At 37.5% G+C, this 19046-nt stretch overlaps 1 protein-coding gene across 1 annotated transcript; it reads right to left on the bottom strand.

The window, feature by feature from the left end:
- Window positions 1–5679: 5679 nt before the first annotated feature.
- tpo (thyroid peroxidase) lies at window positions 5680–18658 on the bottom strand. Its single transcript, XM_067480920.1, has 13 exons — window positions 18411–18658; window positions 17785–17869; window positions 17524–17684; window positions 17231–17360; window positions 16225–16354; window positions 15211–15411; window positions 14247–14738; window positions 9387–9645; window positions 8055–8225; window positions 7346–7583; window positions 7049–7257; window positions 6777–6944; window positions 5680–5818 (listed from the first exon to the last, which is right to left on the bottom strand). Exons 1-13 carry the CDS (start codon window positions 18499–18501, stop codon window positions 5805–5807), a joined length of 2349 nt encoding a protein of 782 aa, XP_067337021.1. The 5' UTR covers window positions 18502–18658; the 3' UTR covers window positions 5680–5804.
- Between the last annotated feature and the right edge of the window lie 388 nt (window positions 18659–19046).

Below are 19046 nucleotides of genomic sequence, written 5' to 3'. Positions count from 1 at the left end.
TGCTGTATTTAGTATAAAGGTGACGTCTTCCTGGAAATGAAATGATTCATGTTTCAGTTTAGAAGGCACCCTGATTTATCCTAAGTCATCACAAACTTAATAAACCTATCTTTTTGAATCAAATCTGAGTTCCCAGCTTGTGCAGACCGTCCTTGAGGTCACTCAAATACAGTGTTAAGCCCTGACAGGATATGTTTGTCGGGCAGCTTTGTGGGAAAGCATTGCAAAGGTAAAGCTAAGCATTCACCTGCTTGGTGATGACTGTAAAAGCCTGGAAGAAATGACTGAGCTGCTCAATACCAGTGGACTTTTCGCTGTTCCAATGCTGCTATCTGTGAATATGAATCACTTTGTTTTTACAATTTTTCAATTTTTATACAGTCTACTCTCCTTTCGGCTTATCCCGTGAGTTCGGGGTGGCCACAGCGGATCATTGTCCGCATGTTGATTTGGCACAGTTTTTACGCCGGATGCCCTTCCTGACGCAACCCTCCCCAATTTCTACCGGGCTTGGACCGGCACTGCATCGCTGGGGAGGGGGAATGGGCTGTTAGGGGTTCAGGGTCTTGCCCAGGGACACTTCGACATATAGCCAGGGCCGGGGATCGAACCACTCACCCTGTGGTCCGTGTCTCCAAAGAGTTTTTATGTATTACTAATTTCAAAATAACATGTTGAAATAACACAGTTAATATTAACTAACTGATTAAAAAATTAGTAAGTTAATTGTGCATAGCTTGCAGCTTTTAATTTTGTCCTTTTTGCAAAAGCATTTAGTACAGTCAGCATAATGGAAGGATATACTGTATGTTAAGTAGCAAGTAAGCCAAGGTGGTGGGCTTTTTAACCCAACTGCAAGCATGTCAGAGAGACGGCATTTTTACTGGTTTTATCATTTGTGATTGTTGCTGACCCTTCAAACACCAGATAGTTTACTTACAACTCTTGAAAAGAACTGCGGCTGAACTTCTGTCTACTCAGTTGGATCAGGAAACCATCTTTAGTGAGAACCAGAGCCTGATGAATGTTGAGTCACTTTGGTTACCCATACTTAGACTGTCCCATACGCCATATATATGTAGAAGACTGAATCCAGTCTTCAACAATTGAAATATTTGTCAATGCAATTTTTGAATGTTCTTTATAGCTACTAAACTGAACACAAGGGGGTGCCCTTTGTCAACACTTCTTGGTTGTGACAAACCTTACACGATTGTATTACAAAACATTTTAAATTTGCTAAAATTGGGAATTCAGAAAGTGGCATCTGGTGGATTTACTGCTTCACATGTTTTCTGGTAACTGTTGTTTGATGTGGTCACACTGCTTTTGGAACAGAATATATTGGAACAAAACTAAAAGTACAATACATTGATTATAGGGGAATTATATTTCTGTATATTAGTGTTCACATGTGTTTGGCAAAAATCAGTTTTATTCAGAATTAGTATGCTGTCCTGTCTTCAGATGTTAATCCTAAAATCAATGATTAGTTTCTTTCGTAAAAACTAATATACAGTCATATGATATGTTACTCATCTGTGGCCTCTTCGGTTAAAGTATCATTGATTTGGGGGACTTATGATTGTAATTATGAAAAACAGTTTCGAATCTAGTTAAGAACTGACCTTTAATAATAACAACGCAATACTTTTGAAATATATGCAAAGACATATATAAGATATATATATAGATATATAAATAGTTTAACAGTAAATGATACAGTGGCCCTAAGATGGGACATTAAAGAACATATATATAACATCCTTCTTCCAGGCTGATATACTGTCATTTGGGTAAGGCAGGATGAAAATTAATTTTAGGGCAAAAGTTGAACAAACTAAGCCTGCAAATGTTAAATGACAATAAATCACCAAAAAAAAAATGAAAATAAAACTCACTGCCTGTTTTGTACAGTACACACAGTTGTATTTAAACCTCTTTGATAACATACACACACAAACTGTACACTCACAAAGGTCATCTCCAGTATCGACCGTCAGTGTGATGCATAATGGCATTGGCGTCGCTTGGTGGGTTACATCAAGGAGTCTCACAGCAGAGTCAGCCCCTAACCCACCAGCTGCAGACCCCGTGGCAGCCACAGCTGCAGCCAGGGATTAACCAGACATAATGAGGTAGCTAAGCTTGCTATTATTAATGTGAATGATATCCCTTAATGTTCGACTGTTTGATGTTATGGTAACTATCACATTACTGTTGTTTACTTGTTAATCTATTGAGTCAGAAGCCGACAGAGTTAATTTCGATGTTTAGTCCATAGCCAGATGTTACATAGTGAAAAAAGGAAATCTGTTATGTTAACTTCAGTTGGCTAGAAAACACCACAGGCACAGAACATCAGGAAAGTCAAGAAAGTCAAGCCGCATCTTTATTTTAGAAGAATGCTTAAAAAAGCTCAGACATCAGCCCCTTGCCCAGGTCTACATAGGACTCCCTGAGTGTGTCCTAACAAGGGGGGCCACTGTGTAGTATAGGAACACGACAGGAAGTGAGAGGAAAGGTCTTCAGAGAGTCATCAAGGCTGATGAGAAGATCGGGGGCTTTCTCTGCTCCCATGGACATTTAGTGTACTCATTGCTGCAGGAACAATCCATCCTCAGGTACCCACACCACCTTAGACACACTGATGTGTCAGTACCTAATCACCTGAAATTACTCACTTAATCCCTGCGTGCTTCAACATACGTTTTTGGTACAAAACCAAACTGACAATACTTGAATTTGTAATCCCAACTGTACAATATCAACCCTGTTTCTTGCCATACTCAGTAGCACTAGGCAAATGCATTATCCTGTTTGTATTGTATTTGATTTTTAATCAAAATACTAATCTTTTTTCAAATCTCTTCGCATTAGCTTTCTCTCAGGTTATGTTGCCACATATTAGGTCAACAGTACTGTTGTGCCTGGGACTTATTTTCTTCCTAGCTCACACAGGGCCTTTTTGTTTGTTAGTTTTGGGGTAGTATGAGAAAGTATAAGGAATATCAGCTTTGGTTTTGTATACAGTTTCCATCAGTCAAACAACAATATGCAAAAACTTCTATGAACATTTGTTTAAAATAAAAAATAATCAATACTGTTTGTGTATACAACTTTAAATGGCATCGAAGTAATTTACTTCAATTAATATGCAAATATAAATTTAGATAAACAACTAGCAAACTACTGCAAAATGTAGCTAAATAAGTTTGTTTACATGTAGTTCACCATTTGTAAACACTGAATATTCCTATGCAAAAAATCATAAATGTATTTATACCTCAATGCTGAAATATACCTAGTTTTACAATTTGGTTTACATTGTAAGGGGTTGAAAACATGCCCTTACACTGTTTCCATACACTTTGAATCGAGAAACGGATACTACAAATAAATGCATTCTTTGGTAAACCTGTAACTTTATATTAATTTACTAAAACCTTTAAACTATTTAAACTAGTAATGTAATGTTAAAAAAACAAAGAATTTGGGACTGTTCACACTGATTTCAGGAAAGTATGCTGTATTTGTACTGCACAGGCACTGTCATTTCTGAACAGGGCATCCCTGCAACAGAGAGGATCATCTCAGGGAAACTACTCTAAAAATAAAGGTAAAAATATTTGCTTCTTATTGCATTTCATATGTTATGACATTTGCAATTTGCAATTATAATGTTATTATAACATTTTTCACAAACAAACACTTAACTACTGGACCAATCAATCAATTAATCAAAACTTTATTAAAACTTACTGATTATCTTCAGTCTTTCTGCATTCTCTACGTTTCTAGACTGAATCTCTAGCATTGAGTCTCATTGACGTGAGTCATTACAGGAGCTATTTAAAGAGTAAAATTAGAAGTACACCAGTAGAGTCAGGATGATTCAAAGCAAGCATTAAAACAAAGGGAAAATTACATGCCAAAAGTGGGAGGAACCCACAGATGTTCTCATGCTCTTCAGCATTTCTCTGTAGGGTTGTCTACACTCTTGGCAATTCAAAAGCATTTTTACAGTAAACCAGGAATCTTGTTAACTTTTTAAGATCCTTCACTGCCAGTTTGAATTTCTTGGCTGTAGCTCTTGGCATCCTTAAAAGACAGACTTGTCAAGTGGCTGAGATTTCAGGATCTCATTTGCAGTAGTGAACATCATTAGCTGGTCAAACAAAGTCAGCACAGAGCCATTTACCAATAGCAAGTGGTTTATGTCCGTCCATCAGTGTAAAACACAAGCCTGAGACAAATTATGTTAGTTCAAGATGGGCCAAGGCATTACATTTAGTCATTTGGCAGATGCTTCATCCAAACTGACTTCTAAGTGAGGTACAAGGCAAGTAAAAATCTATGTCAAGGAGAAAATATTAAAGCAAAGTGTTACGAGAAAAACTGTTTCCATTTCATAAGATGCAAGGGCAATCAAAACAGATGAGATTTATACTTTTTTATTTAAGTGCATATGAATTTGCATAAGAGTTCTGTTTTCAGCAGTATTTTGAATATTGGGAGTGAGGCTGCTGAACGTGCAAAATTTGGCGGCTCATTTCACCATTGTGGGACTGCTGTGCTGAAAAGTCTTGCTTGGTATCATTTGCAGGGTGATGGGAGTCCACATTGGCAGAGTGCAGTGAGCGGGAAGGATTGTGGACCTGTAGTTGAGGTAAGCAGGAGCTGTTGAGTTCACCACTCTGTAGGTATAAGTCAGAGCTTCGAAATGGGCAACTACTGGAAGAGGCTCTTGAAATGAGTTTTTACGCTGCAACCCTCCTATTTAATGTGGGCTCAGGACCAGCACCAAGGTAGCCTACCACATCCCAACCCAATGCTCTGCCCATTGAGCCACCAGGTCCCTATTGCACAACTCAGAGAACTCAAGCAAAAAGCTGCTAAATCATTTGCAAAAGCAATTCAACCAGCCACACCGTTTGTTGAACTTTTCCTAACCTGCCATTGTATGATGTGGCTTTATCCCATGAGATAAAAGAAAAACAATCGCTTAGTTCTGTGTTCTCATCTGACAGATACTTTTTAGTTCAAACACTGCTGTAACATGTGGACTTGTGGTCTAAATGCATACGATATGGATTTTTCTTTTTTAATTATCATCTTTGTTTAAAATATATGCTCCCTTGACAAGCAAGATACATAAACTGATACATAAGGCAGGTAAGTGTTGAGAAAATAGGTAAGGACTCCTGCTTCTAATTTCACCTAAAGAAGTATCAAGTCTACTAACTACATACTATATAGTATATATCATTGGCCTCATTTAAGTTAATTATCTCTTAGGTTACACTGCAATGTAGACTAAGTTATGTTGCTGTTATATTACAGTACAATGAATGTATTAGTGTTGTGATAAACAAGAAATATGGGAAACGAAAAGCATGACTTACAACAAAGACCCCTATCCAGCTGTGTGTTGCAGCTATGTGGTATGGGTCTTTAGCTATGGTGAACCAGGTGCAGGTTGTTTTTTATTGGCATCAGAAGCCGTATAGTTTTTCATGAAAAGAAATGCTGTGCTCAAGTAAGTAAAAACCAGACTGCAATGGAAATTCTGCATAGAAATCATACAAAATGTTAAAATGCATGCCAAGACAAATTTACCAAATTTGTCTTGGCAGAGATATTTGTTACTTTAAAAAAAAAAAAGGCTTAAACTATGTTTCCAAAAATGCCATTTATTCAACAAAAAAAAGAAAAGATAATAAAGCTACACAATGGCAGCAATGTTTCCCTGAGTTTGCTGAAAAAACTATAGGAATTTTTGCATCCGCTGCAATGTGAAAAACTTAGTGGTGATTCTCTGTAAAAAACAAACACACACACACATAAATACAATGAGGTTCATTTAACATAGAGCATCATAATGGTATCTACGAGTAACAATCATGTCATACATGATTAGCCCCCTCACATTAGCTTGTATCCTTTCATAAACTGTACACGACAGCATTGACAGGCTTTGTTGTTGTGCTCACATCCAACTTATGTGACTATGCTGAACAGAGACGTGCAAACCTAACAGGGATACTTGTAAACTTTAATTAAAGATACTGTTGAGATTCTTCATTTTAGTGGACTCACTCTGGACCCACTTCACGTTTTAAAAACACACTTGAAAGACAAGACTTAATTCCGATTGATACCACAAAAAAGCCAGTAGCTGGTTATCTTAGCACAAAGACAGCAAAAAAGTGTACGCCATCGAGAAAAATCTGTCTTTTTATACTCTTTTATACTCGGATTTTTACACTCGCTTGACATCAATAGTTGCTTAAAAGTTGGTGTAAACTCATTCAAAGCTACAGTAGTTTTCCACGTGACAAATGGCTGTGAAAGTGCAATTTGATGTAGGTACAATTCATAAGGAAGTGATTAGGTTCACGGGTTCTGTGGCAGATAGTTTAAATCATAAATTACTCACGATAACAATACATACTCATTGCTGGAAAAATGTATTTTCTCCCTTGGTGCCAGCAGATAGCAGTAAAGCATCAGTACGACAAGAGCAATACTACATGTCTGAGCACACAGTATTCTGTATACTAAGTACTCAGGGTTGTCTGTAGTGCTTAACTAAATCTTAGAAAGGCTGGTCCACTGTATACAGTACGTTGAAGTGTGCAGCACTTCATACAATGAGGACATGCTATTAACCCTCCTTACAGTGGCACCTCTTAATCACATAGAGTAGTTTAAGTTGAAAGGCCCTGGAACAACAGATATTATAAAACCACTTCTTGGCAAAACAGTTAACATACCTGTACATTGTGGGGGTTGATCACTCCACAGATTTCCCTCACAAACTACTGCAGCAGCACCCTTTAATTTGAAACCATGGTAACAGGAGTACAAAGCAACCAGTTTGCCAGATGTAGAGGACAATATGAAATCCCCATTCTTTATCTTTGTTGGAGAGGGACATCGTTCTAAGAATGGAACAGAGTGATGCAGTGGTTCACATTAACAATTCAAATCTAAAGGAATGTTTTTTGAAATACTAGGACTAGGCCAACAGTTCTCGAAAACCCACCTTGGTTTTCCTCCTCTTTCCAAGCTTCCAAATGAATTGATGGTATATGATTACAAGAGACATAATCAGAGGGGAACTTGTGAAATCTGAAAGAATCAGCTGGCACTTCCTTTATGTCAGAGTTGTCACAAATAATCCGAGATAGAGAACCTTTCAAAAGCTCCGTTTTCTGTTCCTGGGTGAACACACCCTCAGCTTCCCACCAAAACCTGAAAAACACAAATTGGTTGATCGTCCCATTTTCCATTAAATATTTTATTGGATTTTATTTTTCAAACTAAGGAAATGCTAATGTACCTATCACCATCACGAAGTGCTTTCATCTGCTTTCCAATCAGGCAAGCAAAGAGGGGACCGGTTCTTGAGCTTGGCAACAAGTTCTCAACTAGTCCTCCAAGCCATACATCAATATTGTCGGGGTGTTTGTAAATTTTTAGTATTTTCTCAGCAACCCTGTTGTCCATCACAACCTCTCTGAGATCATCTAATGTCTTAATGACCTTCAGTCCACAGAAGTTTCTCCAGCTGTTGTATCCTGAAAAGTAATTTCAGCACAATATAAATAGTCTGCAAGTGTTCCTGTAAGTTTGATATTTTTAGTTTTGTGTATGTACTCATGACTGCCCGCTGTCAATTCAGGGTCTGGATTGTGCTGTGTTTGTGGACTTTGTCCTCTGGTGTGAAACAATCACATCAAGCTGTCGAGCCTTTTGCAACTTGGTTTCGTTCATTGGCGTATGACATATGAGTTATTAAAGTATGTACTTACAAACACCAGGCATTCAGAGAAAACTTACCATTGAGGATCAGCCTTGTCATCACCTTGTTTGAGAATGTTTTGGCAGACAGTTTGTGTACTACTGGAAGCCTTTTGGGCTTAAGAATGTTGACAAGAGCCATTACAAAGGAACAGTACTATGAATAAATAAAGGATTGGTTGTCATGCTCAATTGTAGGCTTAAGTGAATGCTAATATTTGGCACTGATTGTCAGCCCTGGGGCTTACCTGGGAGGGCGTGATCTCTTCCCCGCTGCAGGTTCAGGGAAGCCAGATCTACATACTGCGGTACATTAAGCACAACCAGCCTCTCTGTTACCTCCTCTGCTACAAGCATGTTTGCACCAACGGATGGTGCTGGAGTTCCAATTATGCCTCTAAGAACTGGTTCTATTCCACCTGGACACACAAACAGTATTACTTATGCTGTTACACAATCAATAAAGGTCTGTATGTCAACTTTAAGCTTGGATTTACTGCTTTCCTTGGGCTCACATGTATCCAAACACTTTTATTCTGGGAAATACAATGATTGGACTGCACTGGATGAATCTAAAAGAATTCTCTCTCATAGGACAACTGAACTCCCTCCTGACAACTTTCTTGCTTCTTAGCTCACTATACGGTTTTGGTTCACACTCACTGCTCTGATAGCATTGTTTTTATTCTCAGGAGGCATCTGTTCTCATGTTTTTAGCAAAAAAGAAGCTATGAAAGAGTTGGACTACAGGGTTGCAGTGGTAGGGCTGGGATGCAGAAGGCAGCGTACTAGATTCCCACCCCACCAGGTGTGGCTCCACCCAGCCACCAGGGGCCACCCTGGTGCTGGTCCCAAGCCCAGATAAAATGGGAGGGTTGTGGAAAAAACAAACAAACTCATGCCAATCAACATGCTTCACAGTGGCAACTCCTGAATGGACAAGCCAAAAGCCGTTTGTCTTTTTCGGTATCAGATTCACTTAAAAGCAAAAACACCCTGTAAAAATACTGCTTTACAAAATTTGCTACTTTATCCACAATCTGCCACTAAGCTAGTTGCAATTTCATCCATGCCACATGTTCAGCCTGCTCATAATAACAACAACCTTTGCATTTATTTCTTAGCTAAGTGCTGTACATTTTTAAAAGTCCATCCCTTATATATGATACTGTACTCTCCTACACATAAATAAAAAATAAGAAGTATATTGACAATTTATGGAAAAGCTCCCTACTGTTTGTAGAATTTGAACTTGCATTTCTTATACCGTGTCTCCTGTGGCTGGTAGCATACGTGTACTAGTCATGACACATGGATTCAGGTTTTCCTATGCTCCATAGATAAAATTAAAATAACTAATACAAATCTTAGAGTAATAATAAAATCTTTGGGTTTAACATATGCGAATCACTAGCAAAGTATGTAGCTAATTGTTACACTAACAGAGTATCACTGGTGAAAGTGACCTAAATAGAATCTTTGTTTCATTCCCTCCGCAGTCCCCCTTTCTAAGGGGTACTCATTGCACTTGCAGGACATGTTAGTAGTTCCATTAGGCATCTTCATAAAATGGTACTGACCTTCTTTGACTATTCTCCATGGACTGAAGAAAGTGTTGTGTAGTCTCAAGTGGGGGAAGAGCTCATGTTCCTGGAAGCTCTCATTTAGTCTCCTGAGGATTGGAGAGATGGTAGCGTGGCCGAACCTGAATGCAGCAGTGGCAAACACATTTGAGGCGGAGGGGTCCACAGTCTGATCATATCCCCCATAGGGTCCAATGTATTGTTCAAAAGACTCCACACCAATAATTTTTGGAACATAATCTCTCATGGTAATGATCTGCAAGTCAAGAAAAAAAGAGAAACAAAAATATGTTAAGATACAGTACCTATGAAAGGAACCGAATTATATGTTGCATATATGCTTTAAAGACGAGAATTTTAATGAAGAACATCACTTAACAGATAACCACAGCATGTTTTGTGAATTCACACTGGATTTCTAATGAGAAGACTCATTTTATGTGATTATAAGCTTAAACACACATGCACATTTGCACATTTGTTTCCCCAGTTCACTGCAGAACATTTGATCTGTCCTCATCACTTTTTAAAATGGCCTCAGCTCAGCACCTAATCTTAATACTCATCACACAAACACATACAGTATGCATGCATGCGTACATTATTTGTCATGCACTTTCAAGTTCCAAAATCGAGATTTAAAACTTGGCAGAATTCAATTTCTGTTGCCAGTGACATGCAGCTTTCATTTTTGCATGCTTGCAAAATTTTGCATTCCTCTTTATGAAATGTTCTTTAATTGGTATTATTATGTCTTCTCTTTGCCTTTATAACTAGCAAAATATATGTAGTTTAGGATGTAGTCTTATTCTCAAATGTATTCGATTATCAGTGTTGGACAACATGTTGACTATTTGCTATTATTTATTTTCTATGCTTTAAGTGGCTCCTTGCCACATGTTCTCCACCAATCATCCGTTGAATGTTAAATTCTTTAGTACTTCTTTGATTATTCGTCTGAGCCTTGACCTTTTTTTGCCTATAGAAAACAGATACATTTAGATTCCACTTTCAAGACGGGAATTTTTGTAAGCTGCTCATGATTTTCGCTACAATATGAAAATCCACCTGCCTTTATACTTCACACACACAAATTATTTAAAGAACTCATCTCTGGCATTGTCCCTGAATCACCTGAAAATAGCAATTGTTAATCCACTGCTGTAGTCAAATGTCAACCCTGCGAATTCTAAAACATTACAAACTTTTTTCCATTTGTTAAAAAACTTTTATAGACTATTACTGTTGTCACTGTTGCCCCTCAGTTGAAAGAATAAATAACATGCAACATATTTTGTTTATTGTATTTTATGAGGAATGCATCCACCTAACACCACTAATAATAACGCTCTCGGTCTGCAGGTAATAGAAATAGCTGCTATCAACAATCTGTCCAATCATTCTTTGCTGCAAAACCTCTCTGTCATCACTTGGTACCAACTGGGTTACTGTTACACACACACACAAACACACAAATAAATAAACAACACATTACTTTTTATATTCTAAACAACTGGGGAGATGGCAGAAGAATATGTTTGTACTGGTATAACGCGTAACTGTTTTCTTTGCTAAGAGGCTGTTTATATGATGAAGAATTATGACATGTCAGTGTCTGACACAGTTTCTCTTCTTGGCTCTGACACCTGCCCTGCTATAAAGAGCTGCATGTCACACTGGAAGACGTGTGCCAGCATTCTGAATAAAGCAGACTCACACACAGATATTAGCTTAGAAGAAGATGCCACTCATTCATTTGCAACTAGTGAGGAAGCTGTTTATAATTGAATCACACAGAAGAGGAACACACCCCAAAAATCCATTAATATCTAAATAATATATGAATAAAAGGGATTTCATTCATGATTCTATTCAAGAACTACAATTTATCGAGCTTGTGAAAAAACTGCAAATGTTTACAAACTTGACAAAAACAAAAACTTGACTCCATTTTGGTGCAGCCTGGTGAGGCATATTACCATTGTACTTTATTACTTTATTATCATAGCTGACTTGCACAGTCACATGTTATGGTGAAACACCTTCATTCATTTGAAGTCGTCCTAGTTTCAGCCAATAAATATAACACTTCTCAAATGAACACTGCAATATTCACAAGTAGTCACACAGTAATCATCTGTAGTTAAAATAAAATATTGATTATACTGCAGCTGCTTTAAAGGGGGAGTTGTTGGAAGTCAACTGGTGGCTCAATGGGTAGAGCATCGGATTAGGATGCAGAAGGCCGTAAGATCAAATTCCACCACACCAGGTGTGGCCCTGACCAGCCACCAAAAGGATAACTTGGTGCTGGTCCCAAGCCCAGATAAAATTGAAAGGTTGTGGCAGGAAGGGCATTTGGTGGAAAAACTTATGCCAAATCAAATCTGTCAGGGTAATTTTCCTGTTTTTTGTTATTAATTTAATCCTATCTTGCCCAAATTTCATCATTTTTAATGACTCTTTTTATCAGTAGAATATGTTGACATAACTTAAATACTTTTTAAATATTTATTCCAAATGGCCTAAATGAATCAATGCAATAACAAATGCAAAACCAGCAGAAAGTAGTTCTCAGTGTATTACTGAGGCTGAATCTCAACACTCAATTGCATTTCACATCTTCCTTTTGTATTCAAGCACCGTTTCTAACTGCAAAGTTGTACAAAAGAATCATACCCCTCAAATGCCAATTTAATGTTCCAACACAAGCTTCTTGCTTGTACAGTAGCTTTGCTTGAGTCTGAATCATTTCTTCATTTTTGTGCCATTGATTTGCCAGTCTATTTTTAAAAGGCTGTAGAGTTCATCCACATTGTAGGGTCCAAAATGTCTAAACCTTCTTTTTATCTCACACAAATTCTGCTAGTTCTGACTTCATACTATTCAAAGCATGACCTCCACTCAATTTCTCATTATTATCAGCCATGCATCACAATTAGCATTTACATCACAGCTTTCAAATTAGTTTTTTAGCCCTTTTATGGTGTTCAATATTCAATATTTTAGTATTTGTTTGTGAACACATCCAGTTACGGTTACAGTCTTGGCAGCACAGTAACAAGCTTTGACAGCAAGAACATGGACCTTCAGTGTTGTTTTCTGACAACCACTGATGTCAAAGAAACTTATCTACACAAGTTTCTTCAGCTGGTAGACCTGGCTCCAGCAATACAGTTAACTGCTGTATACTGTATACTTATATAAAGTTTAAAAGTGTTTCCTCTTGGAAAGCTAACTGACTTAAACCTTTATCTTCTAGGAAAGTGTGCAAATTCAATGCTATAAAAGTGCTTTTTAGGTACAGTATTAGGCACAAGACAGAAAAGGCTGCTACTCAGAAAATTATGCTTATTTAAAACTATCAAAAAATAAAAACCGCTCACTCTAGGCGATCTTGACAAAGATGTGACAGACGTGAGGTTTGAGTGACCTTGACCTCTGACCATCCAAAATTATTAGTTCATACTTTCAGTTTAGCTGATGAAGGCAGGATCTGTCTGTCTGCAGACAAAAAGGCAGACCATCAACATTAGCAGGAAGTTACCTTTTTCTGAATTTAAGCCATAATGCAGCACATAACAATCTTAAGAAGTTTGCATTTGCAAATTAAAAGTTTTTCAACTTTGTAACATTTAAGACTTGGCAGGATTGTGCAATGTTTATAAAATTGTGCTTGGTAATCATGTTATTTATTTTAGTTTTTGGCCTAATTGTTTGAAATACACATGTAATACCAGACTTCACATATTCCAGGCTAAAAAATAAGCATTCACTGCATGGCCAACATATGTGGGGTTGAGGTCAGGACCTTGTGCACATCAAATAATTTTAAAGTTCTGACTTTGTTAATGGTAACAGGAATAAAGAGAAATAATGTTTATTCATCCAGCCATCCATCCATCCATTATCTTTAACTTAACCATAAACCATTATGTTCATCTTTAGCTTATCCTGTTGACGTTTGCAGGGGCTGGAGACTATTGGAGTTGACCACTGGGTGAGGGGTGGGGCACACCATCTCACTAAAATAGCATGCTCTTTGCATTAGGGAATCCATCATTAAAACCAACCTAAACCAACAGCTATAGCCTGGGGAGTTTACCACCTTTGACATGGACAAATATGTGTTCAACAAGAGCTTATTACACTCAGAACTTACATTAAAACCAGCTGGTTCTTTATAAGAGAGCTATAAGTAAATTTAGCAACAGAGAACAATTTATATAAAATATATATTATATAAATTACCTTTCAAAGTTTAGTTCTTCCCACTTTCTGTTCTCTTTTTTTACGCTTCCTAGCTCATCTACAAAAGCCAAAAACACCAGGTAACTTTTTGTTTGTTTGTGGACAAAAAAAGTCATTATCTTCTGTTTGTGGGCAGGTTTTACTTCTACTGAAGAAAAATGTAACTTGTCCCTAATGGTTGTCTGACAACCATAAAACACACTTTGTTCTTACATTTCAGGTTTTGTGTTAAATACACAAACATTGAAACATCAATTAATAAAACCGACAGATGCTGGTAGGAGAAAAAAAATCTTTGAGCAGCGTTGGGCTAATGACTTCCTTTGCTCTGGGTCTTTGTGTTTATGCTCGCTTCTAATGTAATTTGCAGACATCAAATTCACAGTGAGAATATAAATTAGTGTCTGGACTTTTTTAAATCTATCAAAGTAGTCTTTGAAATATGGCCATTTTGCCTTTTTTCCCTTACATTTTATAGTTAATCAAGAAAGTCATCAATTAATCGATTAATAACAAAAATAATCAATATTTGTTGCCATTGCTTTTCCTACCAGCCTAAACAGCTTTTAATTTAAACATCATTCAAACTAATTAGCAGTCACATACCTGGTGCAAGGCTCCAATAATCTTGCGAGTTTCTTGGTATATAGTCTCTGGACTCCAGTGAGCATTTATGTGTTTCAATGCCTCTGCAATTCTATTATGTTCCCTAAGCCACAGTGTATGTAAAGTAATGAGGGGCATAACCTCATTGACCCGGCTGTCTCCAGCACTGAAACAATCCACTCCCTCTCCCTGTGAATCCTGGTGGCAGGCTGATGGTCGAGCGGCTACAAAAACAAGGTAAGGTCTTCCTTTTGAATCCTTGAAGAGGTTGTTTACAGCAAGTTTCCCATTAAGGCCAGACAGGTCACGAAGGAAGCTCTCCAGCTTTGGAGTGTGGCCATACACAACTGAAGCATCAATGAAAGAAGTGATGGCATTCATCTGTTGTCGCTGCAGAGCATCACTACTATCAGACCTCGAATTGATGGGGCAGGCTGGTGTGGAGCGATAAAAAGGCATGCAGCCCTGTGCACCAGAGAGCACATCATCTGCCTGTAGAGACATCAAAATAATTCAGTAGTATAAAAACTACTTGTGATATATCAATCAAATGTATTAGTTTAATCACTGAATTTTAAAGGTACACCTATTTGCTTTATTGTTGATCAGAGGACTAAAACCACTCTCATGTATGTCTCGTATCAACCTAGAGTGGCAGCAGATTAGCCTAACCTCATGAAACCTAGAAAACAGATCTGGATCTGTCCAAAGGTAACAAATTTCCCAGCCAGCACCTCTAAAGCTCAGTCATTAACAAACTATATGTTGTTTGTTGAATGTTCATTAAGACCATTAAGATTTTTGACTATTTATTGATCAAGAGCAGCAAAGCCCTTGAATCAGTGCTGATCGAGTGGCTCCTCTAGTGGGAGGACAAAACTCAAGGAACTCAGTCTTTATGCTAAACAAAGCTAGTGAAGGAACAAGGAGGACCAAGGTATAAAACATGTTGCTGACAAATTACCTCAATAGGAAAACATGGATGCACATTTTCACATGTGTTCAAACAGTCCACACTGCTCCCAAAAGCAGCACTGCCAGTGCTTTGAGGGGTGAAGGTTATATCATGGTCAATGTACTGACCCCACTCCACCAGCAGCTGAGAATAGATGTCGTCCTTACTCTTAGAAGAGCTCCTTAGTATTTTCTTGCTGATTTCCCGTGGCTGTTGACATGGTAACATTTGTTATTTTGGATAAAAGCAAGTGCTGGCTTCCTACAGTGTGCAGTTGTATTTTCCCTCAGCCCTCTCTGACTTATTATTTAATAGTCAGTGTTTTTAACACAAATGAACAAAGGCTTATCGTGTCCCTTTCAAGGGTCATGTTGAATGGCAGCTTTCTTGTTTGTGTGAACTAGTTTATTTCTTAAATTCACAAGCTTGTGTTAAAAATAGAGAAAAGGCTACAATATCTAAAGACACGTAACTTTTTTCAAATTTTGGTTTGGGCAACAGATTAAAAAAATATTATTTACTTGACCCTGTTTTATAAGAAATGGGACACTTACATCAAAGATTAATAATGATCTTAAATGTGTTAGTGAATTACAGCTAGTATATATAGAGGTAAACTGCAGGCTGGATGCAGCTGATGCATATTTGATGAGGACCTCACTCTGTGTAATGAGTGCATAAATTAAGAGTTAAATTCAGTGCACATATCAGTAAAACAGTTTAATTTACTGATTGGGAAAAAATATGCTCATCCACGTGACTAGAAACCTACTTTCTTTTAAGCTATGCACAGAGTGTATTTCAATGCAGAGGCCACAATATTTAAACAGGTTAAACTGTAATCTGTGTCATCTCACATACACACTTCTGCCTTTCCTAAATTGCTGTGGACGTTATCTGCTTTAAAACAGGTCAGAAAAATAAATGGAATGCAACATTAACTTTTGCAGGGATGAGCTTGCTTCATTTCTAATTTCTCCAGCAAGACTTTTGTGTCTGTCAGACCAGCATTTCGTAGATTACCGAGGGAAGCTGGACTCCATTATGGAGCTGTCCCCTGTTCCAACCTTTGGGTTCTCTCTCCCCGTCTTCGTATTCAGCTGGAAGCCATCTGACCAAGGGAGTGTTGGCTGCTCCCCAGAGAGGATTTTGCCTGACAAAAAGAATCATGAAGCATGTCTAAAAATGCTGCAGTGCAAAACAACATGCAGTATGTTGTTCCTGAATGCATCAGCATTTGTTTTCCTTGAAGTGGAGATCAAGAGTTTCAAATACTACATTTTTACCAACACAAAATTAATATCAATAACATATTTGATTGGCTGCTGAGGGCTTTGCCAAATATCTCCTTTAAAACTCTTGATTGCTAATACAATAGGGATTTAGCAGGCAGTCAGTTCATGAACGTGTTAATTTGCTGCTATGAAAATATCTTCCCTCAGGAAGACCATGGGCTGCACAGAGAACATTTGTTATAATTTTAGTATAAAGCAAATATTCCTGTTTCTTATACCCTTTCATTATTAAACTGCAACAATGTTCTTTCTCTAACTTCAAACTGTTTTTAAAGAGCAGACACAGAATGACGCTGGCTGTAAAAAGAGTAAGTTTAAGTTTTAGTGCATAGGGTTGAGAAAAGCACCGCACAAGACTCAATATTAAACCATTTACTTTAAAATAGAATTCTCATTTTGAGTTGTGAAAAATGAAAACTGATATTCATTTTCTCTTATCCCTTGCTACAACACAAGTGGAAGTAAATGTGAACTAAATTTTTAATCATCAGTTTAAAAGAGAATGGGCAATTGAGTTTTAAAATTAGAAAACCAAACTTTTTATTTAAGAGTAACAGAGTTGTGGGATAGAGTTATTAAAATGTTGAGATATGACTTTCACTGCTTCCTTTAACGGCTACGCGATTTATATTGTTTACCAAACTTGTGATTTACTTTGTACCTAATTCAAGAAAGAATGTGTGCGTTCATTTGTTCTTTGAACTTTAAAATATCCTGGTCAGTTAGTACAGTACCTGTTATTGCAGAGGCCAGATATGGTGCGGTATTTGTTGAGGTGACTGTGTTGACAGACAGCTGGATTTGTTGCAGGAAGACATTGAGAGAGCCCTGCAATCAGCTCCACATCCTCCCATGACAACAACTCTATTATAGTGACACAGAAATGTTAATACAAGACAAATTAAACAGAATTTCATCTTGCATATTACACCTGAAATGACATTTAGTTGGAGTTTAACTACAAGGATGTCCACCAGTTTTTTTTTATCCAGTATGAGATCCTCCAGATCAAAATTAGTATTTCTACCTGATGTCACAACATTCCTTTTATATCTCAGTTTTGCCTTGGATTTCAGGACTTGTAGAGTTGTTTGAAAAACCTCTGCAGCTCGAGAAATCTCCATGGTCTCAGGCTCAGTTTGCCGAAAGAATCTCAACACTCGCGTGGACGTTGAGATTGTGCTTCGTCTGTGTGGAGAAGGTGCGAGATAGAAAGAGGGATTTGGTTCCTTCTGTCCTTTGTTTGGACGGGCATTGTTTCAGTTAAACCAGAGGGAGATATTATTACCGTTGTCTAGAGTTGAGAACGGCTTCGTTTACAATTTGAAGACTTTCTTGATATGATGAGGTGAGCAGTTCTTTGATAGACGAAGCTAGAACATATACAGTGCAGTGTTATAACAGCATGAAACAGATACACTCTGTGTACGACTATAATGCCAACTGAAAGCTGCTAAGAACACTTCAAGCTATTTTATATTTGCACTATTCATTTCAGATTGAAAAAAAAAAAACTTTTCACTCCACTACAGTTGTTGTTAGATAAATATTACCCTCATCACAATGAAATTCATTGTTACATATTAAACTAGTTGTTTGTTCCAAAACATTTCGGCTTGTGGGCGAAATGTGCGATTACCTCGGCGGACTTTTCATAAAGGACTGTCAATTAATAATTACTGTTTTAAGTGTGTGGCATCAATACTCTCACTACACATTTGTAACATCTTGTTTTTATGTCAAAATATAAAATTGCTGAGAGTAAAGAGATAGGTGAATAAAGACATGTGCTACTTTTACCAGAAGTAAATAGACATATTGATGTTGACTAGCCCATCCACATTTCTATTGGTAGATCCCCTTTCTCCCATTTTGGTGCAGATTTATCTGAAGCATGAATAAAAGTCTACTTACTGTTCATAAACCTGGCTTCATCCGTTGAAAAACTTGGGAAAGTGCTGTAGACCCACATTACACGGAAAATGAAATTGAAATAACAAGCCATTTTGTTGGCAGATTACAAAAGAAAAGTCATAACATAAAGACTTTGTGCTGTGTGCCTTGTTGTATAGTTCTTATATATTCAGATCCAGCAGGGAGCCCATTGCCAAGGTTAAGTAAACCAGCCCACACTGAAATCACTCAGAGATTCAGTGTTTCTCTTGTCCTTGGTTGACTGACTTGAAAAAGCACTTTTTTCCTTCTATTATTTCAGTCACTTGGATTTTTTTTGCTGGCCCTTAAACTCTGTGGAATGATTGTGCAGAAAAACCTTAATACTCCAAACAGAACGTTACCTTTATTGGGTCTATAGACAGATATGGCCAATTTATATCCATATGTGTTCAATAAAGGGATGTAATATGTAATAGTGATCTAACAGACATAGCCTAGTGTAACTCTCATTACTGTAAGTGCAATTACAGAATAAACTCCTTTTCTGAATCACAAAGAGTCCAATCAATTACTAACAAGGAGACCAGAGGAAACCATGACAAGGAAATCATTTCCTGGGAATATGGTAAAAGCCTGTGCCTCTGCATTTGTTTT

The sequence above is a fragment of the Channa argus genome, chromosome 16 (genome assembly GCF_033026475.1).
Source record: "Channa argus isolate prfri chromosome 16, Channa argus male v1.0, whole genome shotgun sequence".
In the NCBI taxonomy this organism is placed as follows: Eukaryota; Metazoa; Chordata; class Actinopteri; order Anabantiformes; family Channidae; genus Channa; species Channa argus.
This window is presented reverse-complemented; position numbering and strand designations above follow the sequence as displayed.

What these genes read in the sequence shown, in the direction of transcription:
- tpo (XM_067480920.1), bottom strand. Translation starts at nt 18,501, where the DNA reads ATGGCTTGTTATTTCAATTTCATTTTCCGTGTAATGTGGGTCTACAGC. An exon ending in TTATTGGAGCCTTGCACCAG is followed by an intron (nt 9,646 to 14,246) that starts GTATGTGACTGC and finishes CTTGACTTGCAG; the next exon opens with ATCATTACCATGAGAGATTA. An exon ending in AAGAGATCACGCCCTCCCAG is followed by an intron (nt 7,584 to 8,054) that starts GTAAGCCCCAGG and finishes ATTACTTTTCAG; the next exon opens with GATACAACAGCTGGAGAAAC.